Source organism: Elaeis guineensis, chromosome 1 (genome assembly GCF_000442705.2).
Source record: "Elaeis guineensis isolate ETL-2024a chromosome 1, EG11, whole genome shotgun sequence".
In the NCBI taxonomy this organism is placed as follows: Eukaryota; Viridiplantae; Streptophyta; class Magnoliopsida; order Arecales; family Arecaceae; genus Elaeis; species Elaeis guineensis.
The window spans coordinates 105626959-105646155 of record NC_025993.2 but is presented as its reverse complement, the minus strand read 5'-3'; the positions used below and the strand labels follow the sequence as shown (position 1 = coordinate 105646155).

The following is a 19197-nucleotide window of genomic DNA, read 5'->3' as shown; positions in this document are numbered from 1 at the left end:
CAGCAAAAGATCCATGCGGAATAATATAATCCACAGAAAAACTGCAACTTGAGGATGGTTTGACGCTGTTTTTGCACAAAAATGATCCTTATTGCTGAGCCTGAAATGTGGTGGTAAATCCCACAAGTCACTTGACAGGGCTAAACAACTCCCAGCCTCACCAACGAATTCGAGCAAAAGCAATCCGTACTAATAAGCTAATATTAGCTTTCTAAAACAAGACGGGTGAGCATTGACGCGCGTCCTTACAATTTCTGGTATGCTCCACAGCAAGATGTTGGAATTACGAAAATACTGAAAATTCACCAACCCCAAATGAACATCTCTAATGTCACTAATGATATCTGGAACGGAAAAAAAAATTGTATAAACAAAAGGCTCCCATGACTACAGCAAAGACTTACAAAAGATATACAGGCGCTCATCCTACAAGCACATGAAACAAAGAAACCACATAAACAAAACCAGCATAACTCCTTGTTCTTTTTCCCTTTTTTTTTTTCTTTTTTTGAGGGAAAAACCAGGAACAACTCTTAAACTCCTCAGTCTTATGAATAATGTGCATTCAGCATCTCTTGGTACACCATATCAATGAATTGGTTGTTCTGTCACAAAATAACATAGGAAGCTTGAGTACATAAAAACTCATCAAGATGATCATGCAGATGGATTAATCCAAGCAGCAATGTGTTAGACAACTGGTTAACTGAATGTTATCACCCAAAAGAGAGAAGAAAAATTAGTCGTTTATAGAATGGAGCACAAGGTGACATTAGAAGCAATAAGGATTATGGAGTGGGAAACATGAAGTGTAAGTAGTCAAATTGGAAGACATGAAAATCTGAGGTAAGTACTTTGTCAAACCAAAACCAAAACCAGAAAAACTGCTCAGATCCTGACATCCAAAGCAAAGCGCCAAAAAAAAAAAAAAGAAGAAGAAAAAAACCTGAGGGAATAAATAAAAGCAGATCCATGAGAAAATATGAACTCCAAAACAGAGCAGCCCCACAATTTCATTGACCTTTTTCTTTGGCCGCCAGGAGATGCCAATTTAAGAACTATAGTTGGATTTGACGATTCAAAGGAATTTCTCCTATATTTGTGCAGTTTCTTTCCTTATCTGTTACTCTCTATTGTTGGCATCACTTTTACTAAAAGCTTATGTTCACATTTCATGTCACGTTATTTTTTTCAAAATATTGTGATGACGGTAGCAAATGACCTTAATTTAATCTGTCAAAGCAATTAACCTTTTTCTGATTATCAGTCTCAGTATACAGAGAATTGGATTCTAGAGTCAGCTTGATGTTTATATGGAAGGCTATTTATCGAGAAAAGGCTCAAAAATTTTATTTGAAGCTGGAAAAAAATATTACTAATTTTCAAAGAACATGTAAGATTTCATTTTTCAATATCACTTCATTCAATCTGATCCTCCTATGACTTCGGAATGAGTATAATAATTTTGTGAACATCCATTGATATAATTGGACAGTTGTTAAGATTCCTAGAATAACGGAAGCAATTTTGTTGCAATTCTTTATTTTGCTTTCCTCCCCCCCACCCTCCCTCCCGGGATTCTAAAGCAGCGAACAGACTTGGGAGTCATGATTCCACATGTTGTATATGCACTAGACGTTTAGCATGCAATACTCAAGGGTGCAAGTTGGTTAGTGTCAGATATGCCAGCAACCAATAAACATGGTATTAGTGATAGCAAAGAGCAAAACGACATACCTGAACAAGCTTCAGCAGTGCATCCCTGACTCTGTCTTTTGTAATAACAGAACCATAGTTTGGAGGAGTAAGAGATGGAGATGGAGTGGGTGGTGGAAATGGTTGAAGCAATGGGGTACCATATGGACGCTGCATGGTCACAGGAGGATGAAGAGGGGGAGAAGCAGGCATAGAAGATGCAACTGGTGGCATCATTAATGAAGAGGATGTGGAAGCAGGAGCAAAAAAAGAAGGTTTAACCAAATTTGTGGCCCGACTAGTGTTACTGCTAGATTCATGAGCATCAAGGAATGGCATGAGAGGGGGAGCTGAAGTTGGCAGAGAAAGGGCAGAATGAAGCGTCGGCACAGTGGTTGGAATAATATTAGGTGCATGGGAAGACAAAGGAATAGCTGCAGAAGATTGATGTGGCTGTCCAATAATTGTGGGCTTTGATACGCTTCCAATATTTGTAGCTGCCTGCAAACCATGGAAATTGCCAGTCAAAATGATGCAAGAACAACTCGAGCAGTAAATGTGTCCCATACTTTTTACTAGTTCGACAACCATCCTATGTTATGTGCAGCAAGTGAATGAATCTTCTGAAAACAAGGGAAGGCAATGAGTCTCCAGAAAACAACTGACTAGTTGAGACAAAAGAGTTCAGGTACTACTTTTCAAGAAAAAAATAATAACATTACATGGTCATGCAAGCACAAAAAATACTTGAAAATTTTGTCCAGATGTTACCAGGACTGTCCAGTCTCAGGAATGTCCAGTCTCAGGAACATATTGCCACGTGAAAAAGCCAATTAGATTTTATAGGACTTTCCCTTTCATGCAATGCAACATAACCAGACAATGTTACACAAGGTTTAGAGCAACAAGTAGGAAACCAATGGCAAGATTCATGTTTACAGGCAACAAAAGAACATACACTGAAGAAGTTGACAAATGAATCATCAGGAACAGTAGCGGCAGCAGATGACGTTGGTGGTGGCTCCAGGGGACCTTCCACAACAGCTGAAGTTGGAACAGCTTCCAGCTCTTCAAACTCACTGCTGCAAATGTGGAAAAGGAGAGTAAAATATTCATGAATCAGGAAAGCCAGATACACATAATGGAAAGTATTGCATAGGATAGGTAGCTAATTTACAAAGACTTATGCATGCAATAAAGCAGTATGCACTTCAGAGAAAAAAAATGCTAGCAGCGTATCAATATACAGTGTAGGATCAGATCTACCAAAAGGAACCACTATTTACCAGACGAGAGTAAACAGGCTAAATGCTAAACATGCGTCAGGTTAACCCTATAATGTTACTGCAATATTGGATGCAAATAAAGATAATCTCAGTACAACGAACAATAAAGAAAGAACTAGAATAGAGTAATAAGAAAAAGACCTCTTTTATTTTAATTGAGTGGCCAAGATAATATCAATAGAATGCAGTATGACAGAACAAAATCAAAGTAGAGTGAGAATACAAATCTTCTTGATCCACAAGCTATCTGGGAACACAGTTCTCCTACACATAGCATTCCCATATAATGAGTCAAGAAATCCCACCACCGTTCGTGGTGTCCCCAAGATCTTAATACATATGCTTAAGCAATAGCACAGAATCACCAGTGCTGGACCCGAGCAATGACACAGAATCCCCAACAAAAAAATTTAGAGTCTTTGTGTATTCACCAGTATGTCTCAATACTGTCTACTGGTCTCAATCAATTGTAACATTTCTTTCAACTTCTCAACAATTATGCTGGCTGGTTTGATCTAGCCCGGAAGAAAAGCCGATGACAAAGGCTAAAAACAATTTTCTTTGCAAACATAAAGTATGCCTTTGTAATAGAAAGCTGCTATAATCATTGCATATGAACTACCCCAAAAAATAAGAAAAAAAAATGCCACTATCACTTTTAAAAACCTCGCATGAAAAAAAAGAGTCATCTTTCATTATAAAGATTTTTTGTTAACAAAACAAACTCCACATTGAGTTGCCAAGAACTGCACAAAATTGACAACCATAGATGATTCTAAGTCCAAGTCCAATCAAATTAAAATTGTTCACTTTTTTTTTAAAAAAAATTGTTGGCAAGTAGTGACAATAAGTTAACACATATAACTAACCAAACAGTTCTGTTTCAATCAAAACAATGGCATATCAAAATATCTCAATTCTTCTTTCAGGAAAGGAATCCTCATAAATTTACCCTAGCTGTTTTCTATTAAAATCAGTTAAAGCAGTGCAAGTTCAACAAGGCCAATCTGATTAACTTTTTTGCACTTCAACAAGGCCAATTCTCCCATCATTTCTTCTACCTAAAAGAATGAATGAAAACCAATCCAAGTCTGATGTAAACCGCAAGTAACTGTATAAATTTATCAGCAATAATAACATACATATGTAGGAAGAAATTGTATCACAACAATGGGCTGAGTATTTCAAGATCTAGAAAAGAATAAAGGCATGTCATCTGAAAAGCTATATATGGATGTAGAATAAAAATACCATGATAGACAGTAAAAAGCATGTAGATTATTTTGTTTTGATCATTAGCTATGAGAACATTTTTTATTTTGGAACAAAAATGGGCTGGCCTGGACCAAAGATATCTAAAATTCAGCAAGGCTGGTCTGACAACTTGACCGAAACAATGTGAATTATGGCTGATGGGCCAGGACATTAGCATCTGCATCAAGCATGCTGAAAAGGTATCGTAGGGCTGACAAGTGTTTAATGCTTATACACAAAGACCAAAAATAAATAGAAGAAAGAGATCTGCCCAAAGATAACATGAATATTTATAAAGTAATTGTTCCAATTCAACATGTTACAATACTAAGATGCAGAGGAAGGAGATAAAAGACAGAGTTAATGCTTGAGTTAAGGAAAGTTGTATACAACCTTTTGCTTGAAGCTTTAGGCTTTGGAGGGACTTTGGAGTATGCATTCAGTATCCTGGTCAACAGTGATCAATTTAATTTAAAAATATCATGTAACATCATACCAAAAACATCAAATCAATTTAAAACATCAAACTAAAGTTAACAAGCTCAGAATAAAGAACAATAAGATCTAGGAGAAGAATTTGATAGCATGGATCATATCATTTATGCATACAAAATATTACATACAAAATGAGAATTTGTCATGTATAACGCTTATAAATATTATTGATAAAATTATGTGCATCAGGTTGTTGAGAGTAAATCCTGGAATTCATAGATATAGCTTCTGCTAGGTCCACATATTGATTGATCCAAGAAATGGACTGACCCATGAAACAGCAATTCCATAAAGATTTAAATAAATTGCTCTTAGGAGAAAAGGGGGTTATAATTGAGCACTTGAATTCCATGTCCCCATCTGGCCAACCTTAATTATACAGAGCATTTCGATTTTGGTGGGTTGGATGTGAGGGCTGCGCACACATATAAGAAAATTGAACTCATTAATAAGAAGATTAGTAAATGGTTATGAAGTTCTGTGTGATATCACAAGCTACCTAGTTTAAGCAAAGGTGCTAATAAAGCTTTAAAATAGACTTTTTCAAAACATGAAATGTTAAGGTATAAGGAAGGTTTTAACCATTTAAAATGTGGGATCCACAGACTACAAGGTGGCTCTACAGCGAAATAAAGAAAGCGGTCATATTGAGCACATCTGTGGAAGCGTGTGGGTTGCACCTATGAGTGGTAAAGGGGCAAAGAAGCATTTAAGATGTACACCTTGATTGCAAGGAAAGACGGAGGAAGAGAAACATATTTGAGTAGAGAAGAAAGAAGACATGGCCCTTTACCGAAGGAATAAACAGTGTATACCATAAAACTGACCCCAGTATGGACAGGCTTGTTGGTCATGGTTACAGTATTCTAAATACCATTATAGGCGAAAATAGAAACATAACTAAGTCAACAGAGAGATGCTTTATCTTTCAACCCTATCTATTTAGTAATGTAGGTAACACTTATAACCTATTTCTATAAAATTAAAACTGGAAACTGATTGGTATACTCGTAACATTTCTTAAAGTTGGTCAGAATGCAAAGAAAAGGAAACTTAACAACCCTTAATACCTGCCAAAAAGATTTGCAATAGCTTCACAGTCATGTGCATTGTAAAACCATATACCATTAACTTCCTGGGCTGCATTCCTGTACAACAAATATGGAACTTGGACTTCATATTCAAAATCTCCCAAGAGATCCTCCACCAGATTATCTGTTCAAAGAATAACAGCCTGTCTTAAATACATGCGAGCAGGCATAACTAAGAAGAATTTTTGAAGTGGAAATATAAGGGAGTAATAATTAAAGAAATGAATTTACTAAACCAATCACTAATCTAATTAGAAGAGCTCATACCAAAATGAAAGATACAATGGGGCATAGGCTCTCTTACTTTCCAAAAGAAAATAAGAGTGACTCGACAACTGCTAACAACTTGCAAAGCCACCAAGGAAAAGTAGATGATATTATTGGTATTATGTAACAGCTAAAAGCATTTGTACCAAGGTTTGCCATACCATACCAAAGCAGATGGTACGGAGCGCATCATACCATATCGGTTCATTATCGGCCCTATACGGAAAAAATAACAAGGTGGCACCAGTACAGAGCCCGATACCGGGATGGCATGCGATGATTCCTTCTATGATATCTCTTATAGTTTTTTAGAAGTTAAGCCAGTAATAATGCAAGCTGGTATGGCTGTATAAGTTTCCAATTATCATCCCTGAAATATCTGTCGGCTGTTTTAACTTCCGATGTAGCGATTACTGGACATAGATCTCTGTTGAAAAATAATGCATGAAATTCCAATTAAATCAAATCTTTAATATATTATACTTGGTGCAATTAAGGTCTTGTTCTATGGCAGTTTTTTTCACTCTTTGCTAAACAATGTCAATAATTAATGCAAAAATAGCTTAGTACAATGCAGCAAACCTTCCTATGACCCATGATGTAAATCTCATGTCCGGAAAAGCATTGGTCATCCAAAATGATGATGTCACACCTATAATCAGATAATAAGACACAAGGTCCTAGGAGTGGACAAGTAGTGGAAGCTAAGTAACCAAAGTCTGCATCTATAACCAGATAATAAGACATAAGGTCCTAGGAGGGGACAATTAGTGGAAACTAAGTAACTAAAGTCTGGTATAGGAGTGGAAGCCAGTATGGTTATGAGAACAGGTAGGTGTGCTTAGGACGGAGGTCAAGGTTTAAGTTTCTAAACAGGTTCCAAAGCAAGTACATTATTGGAAATAAATGATAAGGACATTCACTTATCACACAATCAATACTGCAATTTTTGATAATATTGGAACAAAACCATTTGCAAGTGCGACGCACCTAGTACAAATAGTATATTAACAATTCACCCCACTATGAAGAGATCAAGCTGGTGATTATGGTGCATGGTAGGACAGCCAACAAGTAAACCAAGCCATAGTCCTCAACCATAATAAACCAACTATAGAATAATATTTAAAACAAGAAGGTTCCAGAAAAGAGTTGAGTAGGGTTTATGGGACTAACCAGCAATCAACCCAATAGGACCCAATCCTTAGCTTATGTTGGTTGGCGAGAAGAGGGAAATATACCAAGTAGTAGGGACAAATTTAATCACATTATATTTCAAGTATCTGGACGCAGAAAAGACCAAATTAAAAATTTTGACGAACAAAGTTCCTGGAAACCAGGTTATCATTTTAGATATGATTTGACCTACAGCAAAAAGGACAGAGATGCAGGCTGCTCGAACTGATTTTCAGTGGAAAAAAAGGAATTAAAAACAGAATTACTATCAAGATCTACTTGAGGTGTGATTAATTCTATTGAACCCCTGTTTTGACATATTTAGCTCTCCTGTATTATGTCATTCGCTACATCATAATGAAGCACTATACAGTAAAAAATGCTCAATCATACATTAACACAAATTTTTATGTGTGCAAGGGAGAGGTCTAATTCTGTACCTGTATTGCGTCGGTTCATGACAATGAACTGAAATCTGGGTTGTGTATTTCTGCAATAAAGCAATTATTACAGCATCATAAATCTGGCGAACACGACAAAGCAAATGATGACATGGAGTTTCCAAATAAAATTGTGGAATGCATAGCTAAAGATCTCCTAAAATGCGGCGCCCAAACTGGCAATGACATCACATCGGACGTAAAAACCACATAATAGATCCGAAACGGATGAAACCAACGAAACAGTTGTAACAGAACAAATAGAGAGGCAAAACAAAGAATGTCAGGCAAAATCACACATATCACCGATCTAAAAGGATTAAAATCAGAACCGAATTATCAAATTCCTCCTTTTAACCAAGCAATGGCGGAGTATCTACCGAAGAAATAGTAGATTAATATTGGAAGGAAGGAAGCAAGCAATCGCAACTGGGAGAGAGAGATCCTAATGATCACCTCTTGACGACAAAGAGAGATCCTTCGACATCCTTGCGGCTCTGCGAGAGAAGCGGAGAAGGAAACCCTATCAGAGGAGGGGAACGAAGGAAGAAGGATGGAAGGGCCCAAACGGATTAAAAATTCACATATAGACAGATGGATCCATACCCATTGATTGAGCTCGATGTTGAATTCGTAGAAGGTGACATGAGCGGCGGTCATGAGGATCTCTTCGACGAAGGGATCGATCCGTTGGAGGACGGTCAGGTTGAGAACTTTGGTGCTCTGCTGATCTAAATTGGGCATCAGCTTCCCGCTCTGCGACATCTCCTTTTCAAGAAGAGAAGGATTTACGAGAGGGGTTTTCGCAAAGAATTCTGGGGGAGCTTGGAGTTCTCGCCGTCAAGTTAGATAAAAGAGAGAGGGGAAGGAAAAGAAGAGAGATGATTCCAAGCTTCCACCGACCGGCACCTACGCCAACACCAACACCAACACGCCCTTCCCGGTCTTCACGTGACATCACGCGCCTCAGCCACTTTACGAGTGTCCACTTCTTGCAAACTACCGCGATTTTGAACCCACCTGGCATGGCTGGCTAGCCAGCATGGATAACAAGTCTCTTCCCATATCCCCACGGTTCTCTCATTGGGATCACCGTATCAAAAGATTTTGTATAGTTATCTTTGACTAGCGAGAGCTTTTTTCCTTTTTTTTTTTTTTTTTTTTATGGTTTCATTTTGCATTGCAGCCGTCTTTACATGAGCTCATATCTTTACATAGTCAAGGTGGCAGTATCTCAGCCACAATAATGCCTACATTTGAGAGTGACATCATGAACAGAGCATTTTGTGACATTCCCATCGGAGTGGGAGGAACTTTGCTATAAGTCTGCAATCAAATATACAAAAAAAAATAAAGTTATTCGTGCATTAGAATTATTTGATCTGCTGTGGTGTAGAAAAGGCTTCTTTAGTCTCACATCGGATAGAGTCAAATATGACTTATATAAATTAAAATTTTTTCTCCTATGTAAGATATTTTTTAAATGGTAAAATCGTGAGGTTCTAAATGATCAAAGCCCACTGAAGTCCAAAAATGATTATGAACCAAAGCGGATAATACCTCACGGATACGGAGATCCGATCTCTCAGCCAAAGCAAACAATATCTCACTAATGCGAAGATTCGACCTCTTTTGATTGAGAGATTGTCTGTGGGAATCGAGGTTGTATTGTGATGTAGAGAGAGCTTCTTTAATCATCCATCGATTAGAATCAAGAGATAGTATGGCTTATATAGATTAGAATCTTTTCTCTCATGTGAAGTATTTTTTAAAAGATAAAATCGTGAGACTCTAAATGACCAAGACCTACTGAAGCTCAAAGATAGTCACAAACCAAAACAGACAATATCTCACGTATGCGAAGATCCGATCTCTTGATCCATAACCAGAACATGATCTATTAGGGCCTCTTCATTGAACTCAACCAAACTGACACTCTCTACCAGAGGCCCTTCTAATTTCCCATAAGCTGCAAGGAATTAGAAAAGATAATAAGAACTTGAGAAGCAAATGCTTAAAGGGCAATCAGAACAATTAATCAACAACGTTTCTAAAAACATGCAAAAGACATCAACATATCCAAAGGAGAGATTTTTATCCATCCTGGTAACTGGGCCTGACATCACATGGCCATGCGAAGAACCGTCTGAGGAGAATGGTTACCCTCTTATACAGTGATTTAGGGGACCATCTGAACAGCATCCCAACGTCCTCGTGATCCAGAAAGCAAGATAGCTGAGCTGCTCGGGTGCTCTAACTTTAGCTGCTACCGAGAACAACTTTGAGAACTGATCCAACACAACAACAGAGCTTTGCTCGCACACCAGAAAGTTTTACCCGATCAACAGAAGATTTGTTCACAGAACCACGATGAGGCTTGCAATAAGGACCAACCGACTTCACTCTGCACTATTTTTGCCCCCCTAGAAGATCTTTCCGAGACCCAACTCGTTCTTTAGCTAGCTTTGTTTTATAGAAAAGACAAATCAAAGCCAAGGCTGAAACTCAAATTCTCAAACCATTTAAGTTGCACGCTGATCCCTCTATTTGTGGATACATTATGATCTTCATTTAAAACCAGACAGAGAAACATCATAAGCATGCGTCGAGGTCAGCATTTATTGGACTTGTTCTGTTTACTGAAACATTATCATTATCGAAGGCAATTCTTTTTTCACTTCCACCTTCTAGTGTTGCCTGGGATGACCCCGTCCCTGTTGCTGCTCAACCAAATGCATGTTAGTTCAACCATCACAAAGAGATCGACAAATGTAGCATCTGAAAACAATTGCAAATCTCAGTAAAAGAGGTGGCTCAAAAAGAACATACTTGCTCCAGAAGATGATGGTTCCGCTCCTGATGTAGAAGATTCTCTGTACGCAAGTTGCTGTTTCATCCTCTCCTCAGCTAGATATTCAGCCCGTGAAGCTTCCATGATCAGAGTAAAAACGACCCTCAGCTAGAAGTGCCTGCCATTAGGTTATTATGAAGGAATTTGTCAGGCTATCAATGCTGGTATAAAATATATAGTGTTGCAGCTCAACAAAACAAACATGTCACGTCAAAATGCTAAAACTTTCTGAAGACAAGATTTTGCAAATTAAGGATAATATATGTCCCTTGTCAATTACTTTGATCATCATATTGACCAAGGACATGGAAATTTTGACTCAAAAGAGGATGAATGAGTTGCAACACATATGCGAATTAAGCTACATGTACCTTGCAGATGAGCAAAACAACCAAAATTTTCAGCCATCCAAATAGCATTGCTGTAACTACAATAAGGAGGGATAAACATAATAAATTTGATCAAACATCCAAGAGATTGATCTTCCAAGCTAAACTGCCATTATGATATGTTAAATACACATCATACTTTGCCTCAGCACACCAGAAGAGAAGCTCATAGCTTGCATCTTATTCTGCATATATTGAGAATAAGATGGTGGAGAACACAACAAATATAAATATGGCACAATAATGGAAAGAGTGCTAGACTCCAAGAAAAGGGTGTAGACCTCCAATAGCTTTTGTGTGGAAGGCCTTCTTCACATCGATTAAATTGTAAAAACCACTATAAGGACAATCAAAGAACAGAAGTAATACCTTCATTATAGAGATGCATATCTCATTTTAACTAAAAATCTACATGAGCTTTATAGTTTGACATGGAGCAGTCAGAGCAAGTATCAACATGGTTAACTCACAGTCTAAAATATGTGTTTGTGGACTACGTAAATGGATTATTAACTTACATAACATTGGGGTCACCATGGGCATGACTGGCTACATATAGGGCCTAATCAGTTTGCTCAGTTCAGGTTCACATTCACAATTTGTGATTCAGTTTTCCTTAGTTAATTGGTTTGTAGAGCAGGATGACAAAATTCATTTTTACAGTTTAAATAATTTATATCAAACTCTTATCTTGATTTATGAAATTTTGTTGATAAATTAGCTTGCATTTGTCTAAGATAAATGATTTAAATGATAATATAGAAGTTTAGGAGAGTTAGAAGGAGCTAAACAAGGAGAGTTGCTGCATCTAGGAATTAATTAAATAAACACCTACATAATATTTCTAATGCAATCATCTTTTTAATTGCACCAAACCATACTATGAACCATTTTAATTGGTACCAATCTGCAATTTGCTTCTGCTTTAATTAATTAGGTAATTATGGTCTAACCATTTGCCATTTCCACCAGCTCCAAGCATATGGTCTAGAGTAGTTGTAAATGTTTATATCACTAACAGAACATTCAAAGGGATTTAAAAGAAGGATTTTTAATCAGAAACAGTATCATATCTTATAACCTTACACCAATAGGCTGACTTTTTTTCTTTAAAAAAACCAAAAATCCAAATCTACAAATATTCAAAACTAATGATGTAAGACAATGGCTAGCTAATCATTAAGTCAGCAGCTGCATGTAAAATGATTTCTACATGTGAAAAATTACAAGTCATCCCGCATTATTTATAGGGAAAGATCATGCAATCACTGCAGAAGGTAATCTAAAAGCTATCCCTAGATGCAGATAGAGAAACTCAGTGAACAGCCGAAGGCAAGACAAGCTCAAAGCAAATAATATGTATTTAGATCAGAAAAAATTAGAAGCTTTATCTAAAAACTGATTTACTGTATATTCATTCTGAATAATACAGAGTAGTCAAACATGTCCTCCTAAAGAAACACCCAACACAACACAGAACGAACAACAAAGCAAACTTAGAGATACATTACTTACATTATCAAGCTGCTGGTCTTGCTGGGCTTTGATGGCAGCTTTCACCTGGTCCTTATCAATGTTTGCCTACAGAAGAGAAAAAGAGGTCAATCAGGTAAAAGAAGCAATAGAACTTGTAATTAATAAAAATCAGATAGAACAAGGAAAAAAGCAGACCAGCTAACTGGTTGAAAGATATCAAGTGCAAACATTTATAACCAACCATGTTAAAATCTGTCCAACCATTCCCCATTAATTTATATTATCCATGTCAAAGAAAATGGAAAAAATGCTGGGCTTAAGATAAGACACACAATAATATGAGTCAGCGAAGACCTATCCTCCTACAAGAGACCATTTTGGAAGAACTCACCCCACGAAGACAGCTAAATCCAAGGCCTGCACCAACTGTTAATCGGCGAGGGTCAACAAGTGAATTGTAATGATTGCCATGATGGTAACTTAACAGAATGGGAGGCATATATGTGTTATAGCTTCCTTGAAAAATGTTAATAGGCTCTGGATATAAAAGCACAACACTTAGAAGGCAATTGTAAACAATATTACAGTAGAATGGGCAACAAAAATGATAATCCATGAACAAAATCATACCTGTGCTATAGGAATAGACATGAATGGGACGATCATACATCTCAGCAAAAGCCTGAATCTCCACATTATTTCCATAGACCTATTAAAAGCTAGTCAATCAATGAATTTCCCAGCCAAACAAACAGTAAATAATTCAAAGTTCAAACATCATTTTCTATGGATATAAATGTTTCCATGGATAAGACCCTATAATACACTGATAAAAGTGTGAAGAATTGATTCCAAATATGCTTTTGCATTTATGAATAAGACTGACAATATCACGAAGATAATGTTTTTTAACCAGATTCAATTCTTTTATTTTGCAGGAACTCATGACCAGCTCATAGTAGGATAAACTAAAGTGCAGAAAGCCTAAAGCAAGACTTTCAAAGCTAAGAATTTCAGGGGTAGCATACCTTGACATGCACAAGAGAGCATCATAGCAATGTTGCATCACCAAGACGAATGAAGATAATAATACTTAATTCTACTCAAAGTTCTAGAGATAAAATGTCACAAGGGGCTAGGCTGATGCATAAAATTTTGATGATAACTGAACTGAAGCATACTGAATCTCAGACATGCAGTCACATAGCTCTCAGGTATCATGTTGCTGTTGATAACTAATGAGAGCATTCGAAACTTCAGGTCACTTGCGCAACCCATTTCTGCTGCAACTAGTTAAAAGTTAAAATACAGAGGAGCCGCATCTAGAGACCATGTGAAAAGCTTGCTTTCTCAACCTCCCCCTATTATCCTTTCTTTCCTTTTCCTCCACTCAAAAGATTATTCAAGATATCAACCCATCTATTGGTAGTGCATTCGAAATGTTGCTTTCATGCTTAGCCGCAAGGAGAGAATTATATTGATCCTCCTAGGTTGCTCACTCTAGGCAACCGACAAGGTATAAAAACTGAAGAAAGCCATATATGAGTACAACCTCCGTACCATTCAGCTTTCTTGTGATTATTAGATGTTCATTTCATAAGACTGTCGGCATCATTATTTTGTTGACTTAAACATATGATATTGTAGACAAAAAGAGTGATCATCATCACAAATCTAAAATGTTTTAGAAATGGCCAACCAGAGTAGTTCCTGGACGCTTAAGTCATTCCTTCAATGATGGCTTAAGCTAGTCGCAGGGAATACATGTATTAAATGAACACACTGATTGAAAATTATCATATAAATGGTTCTTTGAGGATCAAGCAGGGTATAGGAATTCATTTATCTAAACATCTTCAGGCAATTTGTGTTATTTGCAGTCAGAGTGGCGGGCCCGTTTTATGCCTGCTCCTAGCAATTCATATATAAGAACATCGTGTATTTGACTTTAAGTTAAAGGTGCACCTAAGTGTCAGGCATCAAATGTTACTGGAGAATGTGAAGGCTAAGACCAATTAACAATCAATAGTAAAGAAAGCACGATCTACAAAATGCATCATCTGTACGATCTCGCCGAGCTAGTGATAATTTGGAGGAAAAAAAAAACTCGCCAAAACCTGACCTTGACACAAATGAACCAATGTTCCCAAAAAAAAAAAAGATTAAATAATAAATATATAGGATTAAATCAAAATCTTAACATATAAGACCTGGAGAAGATCAAAATAATAAATACAAGAAACATTGATTTTATAGTATATATAAATATTTCTACAAAAGTCATGAGATTTATTCATTTCCGCATGTTAGTGATTATCAATCACCAACAAATACTGATAAAGCTACCAAAAGAAGCAAATTTTGATAATTATTGACATTCATACAAAACTAGTTTTGTTGCCATTAATGACAATCAACCAGGAGTGTTGTAAGTAGTGAAAGATGTGGACTTCAAAATTCAAATAGAAATTTTCAAAAACAATCACATAACAAAATGCAATCATAAGAACTAACCAGATCTGGCAAGGATCTAGTAACAATGGAATGTACAGGCAAGTATAATTTAAAAAGATTGAATTAAAATTACTAATTCCAGATCATTATAGACTTAAATAGAATAAATGATAAACAAAGCACTCTTAATTCTTCAGTATGAACAATCAAATTAAACCTTGAGCCAATCATCAAAACTGGCTTATTTAAAAAAAAAAAAAAAGAAGAAAGAAAGAAAAGAAAAGGAAAGAAACAAATGGATGAAACAGTAAGTTAATGTGGCCACAACCATTTTATAACCAAAGGCCAAATTTAAAGAAGTGTTCCATAAGGATACACAAGCTCACCATCGAAATTAACCTAAATGAAATGCAAAAGCCACAAGATTATATGCTCAGGATACATTTGCAAATCCAGATTACTTGTACTCGGTTTTGATATTTAAGTATCAGCTTTTTTTTTTTTGGTTGAAACTATGAATAGAAGATGAAAAACTCCTTAACCGAGAATCCATAACAGGAAATATTTATGCCTGCTCCTATGAGCTAGGATTTTCATGAGTAAAATTTAAGAAAGACATAAGAACCACTGCAAGTAAAGTCTTTGTTATTTCCACATATGAAACTATAACTGCAAGGTGGAGAAAAAGCAAGGTATCTCACCATTGCTTTATCAGATGAAAGGTGATCAAGAATCAACATGCGACTCCATGTAGCACCACGTACATACTGTTGCATGACAACTACATGACAGGGGGGATGCATATTGATATTAGTTTGCAAATCTGTATGGATACATGTTGGCCCTTCATGACCCATCCCATAGTACTGCAGCCTTTCATCTTTATGCAAATCAATACAGGTTGATACATGGTTGGATTGCTCAAATACAAAACCAAATCTATGTAGATTGATTACATTTGGATAGGCTGGTTCCTTTTTTTCTGTTTTCTTTATCCTCTCTTGGTCCTTCCCTGCCTCTTTTAAGTTTCATTTCCTTATTTTCATTAGTTTAATGTCATAAATTCAAAGTACTTAGTGCTTAGACTTGTCATATATGGCATCCCAATGTCAATGACTTGTTCACCATTAATCAGCACCCATCTTTGGTATAAATCAAAAGTAATTAGTTGCGTCATAAGAAATGTTTAGGTACTCAAGATACCTATATTGCACTAGACAATAAATAAGAGTAAATGAAAGATGCAAAACCTTAAAAAACTTGGAAAAAACCTAATGTATCTTATTATGCCATAACTATATATCTAAGTGCACTACTTTCCATACTGTGGTGTGCCAACTGTCAGAACAGCAGAGCACTCTGCACATACCATGCATTATTTGATCATCACAAGGAGAAAATACAATACTTCAATCCTCGGAAGACCGACAGTCTAAACTTCCATTAAGAACAGAGAATCCAACATTTGTTGAAGTTCCCAAGTCTGTCCACCAGTCCTGTTCTATCTCATGTCATTGTCATCGTCACCCAAACCCACCACACAAGCTGGACATGTAACAGCTGCATATCGCACAGGGCATGGCCCATGAAATATGCAGGACCTCAAAAGCCACACAAAAACTTATAAAATTGGAGACAACATAAGCATTATTTTAAACATTAGAATAAATTTAGAAATTTCAAGTCTTCAAACATAATTTTTATATTCTGACCGAAAATTTTATAATAACAACCTCCATTATCAACATTTGTATCCAAAATTACAAAACAAAGTTTGCTGTTTCAATACCAGACCCCATACTAATACCACATCCTATTACAATGTTAGTATGTCGTACGGTATAGTAAGGTTTGGCATATGATACAGTACCACATACTAATGCGGCACTGTACCATGAACTAGCACAGCATGGTACCACATACTAATATTGTACTATGTGCTCGGTATGGTGCGGCACAGGCCGATATTATAATTGAGATAAATTTTAGCTTGATTTTTATAATAATTTATGATACTACCATGATTTATGGTAGAGTAGGAAAAATCCTAGGGCTGGAGTTGGTTTTAGAAATCAAGAAATGGAGTTAAGGACTTTTGATGCTAAGACATAATTGATCAATTAGATAGCTAATTAGGGCAATTGTCTTGTATTGGTTATAGGCAATAGATGTCGATCCCTTACTTTTATGAAAATGATTAAGTTTGTATAATTTGATAAATACTAATGTTAATTTAATTTATTATATTTTGGTGATTTGGTTGCATAGCTAGATTTGGATTTGTTACATAATGGAGGTAAGTCCCACATGCTCCCTTCATATTAGAGATCTTTGTTTTGAATACACATACCTTCGTTGTAAAGAACACGGCTGATTATTTTCACTAGGTATAAGTGTTTCAATGAATGGTTTCCATTTTGAAATTATTTTGATGGATAAAAACTTTCAACTTGGAATTTTCTTTAAAAATTATGAATTAAACCTTGAGATACATGAAAATCAAATTTGAATCGCTTAAAATGTGAAGCAACGCGCTTGCATTAATTTTGAGCTTTGAACTAGCCATGTATTATTGATGCCTTGTCATAAACTGGAAACATGGCCTTGTTGCTGCCCTGTCGTAGGATATGACAACATGGACCAGAAATATCAATGGACTGGAAAGATGGCAATATCATGGATTGGAAATATGACAACATCAATGCCTAGTCACAGGATGGAAACATGACCATGGCTTGGTCTAAAGAGGAGGATAGCTTTTGATCTTTTGTTGTAGACTGAGTTATTTTATTGATGGGAAATTATGATAAGGTATTTTGAAATAATAGATATTTTATTGATGGGAAATTATGACAAGGTATTTTGAAATAATAGATATCCCTTATAACTGAAATTATGAATTTTGCTCGAAAATTGTACAAGGATAATTATGGTTGTATTTGATTGTTGATGAATTTTTAATGATTATGCCAATATTTTATCACAATGTATGCCTAATTATGGTTTACATTCATATTATCTACCATATGTATATAATGTGTTCGTGAGTGATGGGATGCTTACCAAGCATTCAAGCTCAGACTCTCCCTTAATGATTCTCAAAGAAGCATAATACATAGAGTTGCTTAGGATTGCATTGTAGGAGATATGAAGAGATAAGGACACTCGAGTTCTAGTTGAATTTTTAGATTTTATTTATTATTCTAGATATTTTGGAACTTGGATGATTCAATTTAATAGTTTGATATTTTTTAGACACAAATGTTGACAATGAAGGTTGTTACTTTAAAATTGATGACCAGAATATTAAAATTTTGTTTGACTTGATATTCTTAAATTTATTATAATGTTCCAGATAGAGATTATGTTGTCTCCAATTTTATAAGCTTTTTGTATGTAAGGTGGGCCTCACATATTTCATAAGACCACACCCTATGCGATATGCTGCCACGTCAGGTGTAAGGCTTATGTGGCAAGTTTGCAGTAATGATTGTCATCGCCTCCTTATTGATGCATGGATAGCAAAAATGGCATGAAGAACAGATTGGATCACACATCCATATGTGCAGAGGCAATAAAATAGCATTTTCAAAACTAGAATGCAACCATGAACTATGATAAACTATGATCAAGATTTATTGATTTCAAACCCTCAAATCCCAAGAATCCAGTCGACGAACAAGCAAAGAAATGAATCCGAACGAGGACTTGACGATGGTTACCTTGGGGTGATTCCGCGGTGGCATCGAGATCTTCTTCCACTAGAAGCGATCGAAGAATTCATGCTTGCTGGGAATCGATTCTCAGTGTTTGTGGAGAAATGGGAAGGTGTTCGAACTCTTTCTTCTCTCAAGAGAAAGAAGGAGAGAAGGCTGGAAGAAGAGTGAGAATAGGAGGTGGGAGAGAAGGAAAGAAAAAGGAGACGCTCGAAAAAGAGAATGAGAGGAAGAAAACGACTCTGGGTGTATGAGGGGCTGCTTCCATTTTTATATCCGTAGGTAGTGGTCACACCGCCTACCAAGACTTTCTCGCTAACACAGAGATGATTAAATTATATTATATAGAAGACGGACTTAAATTTTATCAAAAATCTTATCCATTACAGCATAACTCATCAAAGCTATTATTGATTTATTTTTTATTTCATATATGATTTAAATTATTGTTGAAGTGACAAAAAAATTATTTTTTTTGAGTCATGACAATTCTTTTAAAATATAAATTTTAAAATTTAATTTTTAAAAATATTTTAGAATGTAAATGGTGCAAATGCCAAATAATGGTTCTTAGTTGTTTTATGATCAATGGCATAATTACTATGTA

The 19197-nt window shown here is 36.1% G+C and overlaps 2 protein-coding genes across 6 annotated transcripts; both read right to left on the bottom strand.

Moving 5' to 3' along the window:
* Positions 1 to 345: 345 nt before the first annotated feature.
* On the bottom strand, positions 346 to 8808 carry LOC105038443 (mRNA-decapping enzyme-like protein). Of its 3 annotated transcripts, none has more exons than XM_019847214.3 (8): positions 8311 to 8808; positions 8161 to 8201; positions 7705 to 7754; positions 5801 to 5945; positions 4629 to 4682; positions 2654 to 2774; positions 1738 to 2196; positions 346 to 605 (listed from the first exon to the last, which is right to left on the bottom strand). In XM_019847214.3, exons 1-8 carry the CDS (start codon positions 8467 to 8469, stop codon positions 549 to 551), a joined length of 1086 nt encoding a protein of 361 aa, XP_019702773.1. In that variant the 5' UTR covers positions 8470 to 8808; the 3' UTR covers positions 346 to 548. The 3 variants fall into 3 exon arrangements, with proteins under 3 accessions (XP_019702773.1, XP_019702769.1, XP_019702778.1); XM_019847210.3 differs by having other exon boundaries at positions 2654 to 2777; positions 8311 to 8802; XM_019847219.3 differs by lacking the exon at positions 8161 to 8201 and having other exon boundaries at positions 2654 to 2777; positions 8311 to 8804.
* Positions 8809 to 9703: 895 nt separating this feature from the next.
* Positions 9704 to 18957, bottom strand: LOC109505501 (OVARIAN TUMOR DOMAIN-containing deubiquitinating enzyme 6). 3 transcript variants are annotated; one of them, XR_012141649.1, is made up of 7 exons: positions 18597 to 18899; positions 15576 to 15655; positions 13051 to 13129; positions 12812 to 12957; positions 12460 to 12525; positions 10534 to 10673; positions 9704 to 10424 (listed from the first exon to the last, which is right to left on the bottom strand). XR_012141649.1 is itself a non-coding variant. In XM_073258416.1 (6 exons), the coding sequence occupies exons 2-6, from the start codon at positions 15648 to 15650 to the stop codon at positions 10620 to 10622; spliced, it is 420 nt and encodes a 139-aa protein (XP_073114517.1). In that variant the 5' UTR covers positions 15651 to 15655; positions 18597 to 18906; the 3' UTR covers positions 9704 to 10619. The 3 variants fall into 3 exon arrangements, 2 of the variants coding, with proteins under 2 accessions (XP_073114517.1, XP_073114510.1); XM_073258416.1 differs by having other exon boundaries at positions 9704 to 10673; positions 18597 to 18906; XM_073258409.1 differs by lacking the exons at positions 9704 to 10424; positions 10534 to 10673; positions 15576 to 15655 and adding exons at positions 10680 to 10982; positions 11084 to 11129 and having other exon boundaries at positions 18597 to 18957.
* Positions 18958 to 19197: the final 240 nt, after the last annotated feature.